The 5794-nt window shown below is 67.2% G+C and overlaps 1 protein-coding gene across 1 annotated transcript; it reads left to right on the forward strand.

Moving 5' to 3' along the window:
- Window positions 1-1931: 1931 nt before the first annotated feature.
- On the forward strand, window positions 1932-5343 carry FSCN2 (fascin actin-bundling protein 2, retinal). Its single transcript, XM_017811906.1, has 5 exons — window positions 1932-2805; window positions 4329-4485; window positions 4562-4683; window positions 4754-4921; window positions 5002-5343. The coding sequence occupies exons 1-5, from the start codon at window positions 1983-1985 to the stop codon at window positions 5205-5207; spliced, it is 1476 nt and encodes a 491-aa protein (XP_017667395.1). The 5' UTR covers window positions 1932-1982; the 3' UTR covers window positions 5208-5343.
- The last annotated feature ends 451 nt before the right edge of the window (window positions 5344-5794 follow it).

Consider the following 5794-nt stretch of genomic DNA (forward strand, 5'->3'; position numbering starts at 1 on the left):
GAGGAGGAGGAGGAGGAGGAGGAGGAGGAGGAGGAGGAAGGCACTACCCCCGCCCCGCCCCGCTGTCCGTCCATCCGTCCGTCCGTCCTTCCGCGCTGCCAGTGTGCACGTGAGGAGTGATGATGGGTGGGGTCCCACCACCCAGCACTCCAATACCACTCCAGAACCCCCGAACCCCTGCCCTGACACCCCCGGGCTGGTGGGGCACGGCTGAGCCCCCTCCATCCCTCTGCCAGCCCCCCACCAGGGGGGCAGGTCAGCACCCCCAAATCCCTCACGGGAAGGCTGTTGGATGGAAACCAGGAAGGGGTCCCACCACCAGTACTCCAATACCCCTCCTGACCCCCACTGCGACCCCCACCCCAAAGCCCTGCCCTGATCCCCCTGGGCACGTGGGGCACAGCTGAGCCCCCTCCACCTCCCCTCTGCCAGCCCCCCATCAAGGCTGGGGGCTGGGGACCCCCCGGGCCGCCCAGCACCCCCATATCCCTCCTGGTAAGAGTGTTAGATGGGAACCAGGGGCGTCACCCACCCGGGGAGGGGTCACCCACCCCAGCTCCTTGCAATGCCCTGGCCTGTCACGAGTGTGTTGGGTCTCAGCAGCCCCCAGTGGGGAGGGGTCCGGCTGTCCCCAGGCCGAGGGGACGCAGGGACACGCTGTGGCTGTGGGGCAGCGCCCAGGGGGCCCCCCCGAAGGGAACCTGACTCTGCCGGGGGGCCAGGGGGGGCCGCGGTGTATAAATGCTGCTCCCGGCTGCTCGGCCAGGCAGGTGCCAGCGGGCACCCACTGAGAGCCGTGTTACCACCCCCAGCTGCCCACGGCCCCCCCAGAGCCCCCCGGGACCCTGACCCACTTATCCCCCACCGCCAGGGCCTGAAAGCTGAGCCGGCTCCGTTTCGGGGGTCAGTTACAGCGGCTCGGGTGTCACAGCTCGGGGGGCCACGGCACCCCCCGGCTCGGGCAGAGCCAGCCCGGCATGAAAAAGTCATGAGCAACCAAAGCTGGGGTTGTTTGTGGGAACAATAACCGGGCACGGGGCTGACACCGGAGCTGCTGGGCCGGGGAGATGGTGGCAGGAACCAGGGCGGCATCACCAGGACGTGGCCAGAGCCCAGCACGGGGGGTCCGAGCACTTTGGGGGGCCCAGGCGGTGGCACAGCCCGTCCCTGACAGGCCCAGGTGGAGCGTGGCCGAGGCTGGAGGTCTTTGTGGCTGCACCTGCCCCGTTTGGGGGGTCCCAGTTGGGCTGGGGTTCAGTGCCTGCAGGGTGAGAGTGGGACCTGTCCCCTGCACCTCTGTCCCCCCCAGTCCCTGCACCTCCTGCCCCCATCATGGGGCTGGACCCTCATCATTGTCATGAGTTCCAGGCGGTCTCAGCCCCGAAGGACTCCACGCCCCGGGATGGCTCCAGGGGGGGGCTGGGGGTGTCCGTGACCCCGATCCACAGCTGCAGAAGGGATTTGGGGCCACAGGACAGATGGAGGCCAAGGGCCCCAAAGCAGGATAAAAGGTTTACACTAATCAAAATGCCTGGCTAATTGGAAAAGGCGCTTAGGGGCTGGCCGGGAGGCGGCGCGGCTGGAGGTGACCCGCTGCTGAATCAGAGGGACCGGTAACCTTAACCCGCCGGCATCGGAACGGATACGCCGGCCCGGATCGGGTTCCCACCCAAGTTTTCCACCCGCGGCTCCACCACAGCCGGACGGGGCTGCGGCGAGGGACGGTGGCGTGGCCGGGGGCTGCCGCGGTGCCCCCTCGCCTGGGCGTCCCCGGTGCCCACCGTGACCCGGTCGGTCTCTAACCCCACCTGAGGGTACCCAGGCGGGTCGCAGCCCCCCAGGCCCCGTCCCGCTCCGTGGGTCCGGGGCAGCGCAGCCGCCCCCGCCGCGGGCGCTCGGTCCGGCCCCGCCGCGACGCCCGGGCTCGGCAGTGCCGGGGAGCCCCCGCCGGCCCCCCGGGGGCCGCCCCGCCTCGGCGGAAGATGCCAACGAATGGGATCCACCAGGTGCTGAAGATCCAGTTCGGGCTGATCAACTGCGAGAGCCGGTACCTGACGGCAGAGAGCTTCGGCTACAAGGTGAACGCCTCGGCGCTCAGCCTCAAGCGCAAGCAGATCTGGACGCTGGAGCAGGATGAAGCCGACAGCTCCATCGTCTTCCTCAAGAGCCACCTGGGCCGGTACCTGGGCGCCGACAAGGACGGGAAGGTGCGCTGCGAGGCGGAGCAGCCGGGCCGGGACGAAGGCTTCAGCATCATCACGCAGTCGGACGGGCGCTGGGCGCTGCAGTCGGCCCCGCACCGGCGCTTCTTCGGGGGGCGCGAGGACCGGCTGTCCTGCTTCGCCCCCAGCGTGACGGAGGGCGAGCTGTGGACCGTGCACCTGGCCATGCACCCCCAGGCCAACCTGCTGAGCGTGAGCCGCCGCCGCTATGCCCACCTGAGCGCCCACGAGGACGAGATCGCCACCGACAGCAACCTGCCCTGGGGGGTGGACGCGCTCATCACCCTCTGCTTCCAGGACAAGAAGTACAGCCTGCGCACGGCCGACGAGCGGTACCTGCGCTGCGATGGCACCCTGGTGCCCGAGCCCGGCGCCGGCACCGGCTACACCCTCGAGTTCAAGGCCGGCAAGTTGGCGTTCAAGGACTGCGACGGGAAGTACCTGGCGCCCACCGGACCCACCGGCACCCTCAAATCCGGCCGCAGCTCCAAGCCGGGCAAGGATGAACTCTTTGACCTGGAGGAGAGTCACCCCCAGGTGGTGTTCACGGCGGCCAATGGCAGATACGTCTCCATCCGGCAGGGTAAGGGCTGCCCACCCCCCGCATCCCCCCGCTGCCCCTGCCTGCACCCTGCACCCAACTCCCTCCCTGCACCCTGCTGCCCACACAGGGGTCCCCACTGCCCACCTACTTCACCCCACTACCCCTCTCCCTGCTCCCTGCCCATCCCTGGGACCCCCATGCTCCCAGAGCTCTGTGGGGGCACCCCTGGGACCACCACCCCAGGGGGGACACTCCACAGTAACAACCCCACAGTGCTGCCCCTGCCTGGGGGGCACCCTGCGGCCACATCCCTGGGGACATGGGATACCCCAGCTCAGCTGCTAGAGGGGGGCATAGGGGTCCTGCCTGCTCGAGGGGGGGGTCTGAGGTCAGTGGGGCTGGAGTGGGAGCAACCATGGAGGTGGGAAAGGGCTTGGGGGGGGTGTGGGGGTGCGTGGGTGTGTGTGTACACACGTGTGTGTGTGTGTGTGTGTGTGTGTGTGTGCAGGGGCTTAGGGGGGTGTGGAGGTGTGTGGGTGTGTGTGTACACACGTGCGTGTGCACATGCAGAGCTGTGAGTGTGCACAGGTGGGTGTGCACAGATGTGTGCACGCATGTGTTTGTACATGTGTGTGCACGTGAAGGGCTCCGTGGGTGTGCACAGAGGGGTGTGGGTGTGTATACACACGTGTGTGTGCAGGTCCTCATGTGTGCACAGGGCTCTGTGTGTGTCCCCATGTGTGCACAGGGCTCTATGTGTGTGCACACACACGTGTGCGTGTGCAGGTCTCCACGTGTGTGTGCACACACGTGTGCAGGGCTGTGGGCTCAGGTGTGCTCAGGTGTGTCCATGTGCACACACACACAGGTGTGCAGGGCTCTGTGCAGCACCTCTGGGTCCACAATTTGTGTGTGCAGCCCACATATGATGCCCTGTGTGCACACATACGTGTGTAGAGCCATTGGATGTGAGCCCTTCAAGGACCCCCCCCGCCCCCAGGTGCCCCTTGGGGATGGTGCCACCCCCGTGCCAAGCAGCTTAGAGCCGGGTGACAGGGGGGACCAGCTATAAATAGGGGTTTGTGACCAGATGGACACGGTGGTGACAAGCTGATTAACCAGCCCAATTAGCACAATTGTTTGCAGGAGGATTTGGAAGGAGGTGGGGGAGGAAGAGGGTGGCTGTGGGGTTGTGGGGGTGATGGTCGGCATGGTCACAATGGCTGGAGGGGGATGGATGGCTGGAGCGGAATCAGTGACGTAGCTGGAGTGAGATTGGTGACAGTGACTGGACTGGGATTGGTCCTGGTGGCCGGAGAGGGACTGGTGACCACGGATGGAATGGGACTGTTGTTCATGGCTGGACTGGGACTGGTCCTGATGGCCAGAGTGGGACTGGTGCTGATGGCTGAAGTGGGATCAGTGCCAAGGGGCGGAGCAGGATCAGTGTCCATGGCTGGAGCAAGATCAGTACCTGGAGCAGGATTGGTGCCGATGGCCGGAGACTGACCAGTGTCCATGGCTGGAGTGGGACCAGCACCAACATCCACCCCCACCCCCAGGTGTCAATGTCTCGGCAAACCAGGACGAGGAGCTGAACCACGAGACCTTCCAGCTGCAGATCGACCGCGACACCAACAAGTGCAGCCTCCACACCAACACCGGCAGCTACTGGACTCTGGTGGCCCACGGGGGCATCCAGGCCGTGGCCACCGAAATGTGAGTGGGACAGGGCGGGGAAGGGGGCCCGGGGGGACGCGGCCCCGCCCGGCTCACGCTGTCCCTGTGTCCCCAGCGCTGCCAACACCATGTTTGACATCGAGTGGCGCGGGCGGCGCGTGGCCCTGCGCGCCAGCAACGGCCGCTACGTCTGCACCAAGAGGAACGGGCAGCTGGCGGCCGTCAGCGACGCCGTGGGTAAGTGCTGGGGGGGACTGGGGCACCCAGGGTGGGCCCCCGGGGGTGCTGAGCGCCGGGTACCGCGCAGGGGAGGACGAGGAGTTCACTCTGAAGCTGATCAACCGCCCGATGCTGGTGCTGCGGGGGGAGCACGGCTTCGTCTGTTACCACCGCGGCTCCAACCTGCTCGACTCCAACCGCTCCGTCTACGACGTCTTCCACATCAGCTTCAGCGACGGCGCCTACCAGATCCAAGGTGGGTGCGGGTTACAGGGCGGGGGGGGCTGGGGGTCTGTCCAGCTCGCACTGACAGCCCCCCCCGGGGACTCCCCGCAGGCCAGGGGGGCAAGTTCTGGTACGTGGCGAGCAGCGGGTCGGTGTGCAGCGACGGGGACCTCTCCGAGGATTTCTTCTTTGAGTTCCGGGAGCGCGGCCGCGTGGCCATCAAAGCGAAGAACGGGCGGTACCTGCGCGGGGACCCCGCGGGGACCCTCCGCGCCGACAGCGAGTCCGTGCTGCGGGCCACGCTCTGGGAGTACTGACCCCCCTTTCCGGGCAGCCCCCGCCCCAGGCACCAGCCTGTCCCCCGGCAAAGGGGGTGGTGGCAGCAGTGGCATCGCCCATGGCAGCCGTGCCCCCGGCCCCTCGACCCACGGCATTAAAGTCACCTGGATCACACCGGGGCAGCGCCGCGTCCTCCTTCCCCATCAGGATCCACCCCATCCCCCTCCCGGGAGCCCCCACACCCCATGGTAAGGGCTGATCTGGGGGGGGCAGTGGGATGCAGAGACCCCCAGGGGTGCCATAGGGGAAGGGGGGGTTGGCAAAACAACCCCACTGTGGGCAGGACCCGCAGGAGCTGCACAGGGAGCTGGAGCACGGAGGGGTTGTGGAGCCCATGGCCCCTCTGGCAGGCTGGGGGTGACAGTGGCAGCCCCCTGCCCCAGCAGTGTCAGGACCCTCCGGGAGGATGGAAAGGAACAGAGGCGGGCACGGGGTGAGCGACAGGATCGTTTTCATGGCAGACGACAGAGTTACAGACAGTGGAGCGGTGCGGGCAGGGCGGGGCCCAAACACGCTGCACCAGCACGGAAATACGGGATCATTTATAGAAACAACGGGGGAGCGG

Source organism: Lepidothrix coronata, unplaced genomic scaffold (assembly GCF_001604755.1).
Source record: "Lepidothrix coronata isolate B3197 unplaced genomic scaffold, Lepidothrix_coronata-1.0 Scaffold34, whole genome shotgun sequence".
NCBI classification, from domain to species: domain Eukaryota; kingdom Metazoa; phylum Chordata; class Aves; order Passeriformes; family Pipridae; genus Lepidothrix; species Lepidothrix coronata.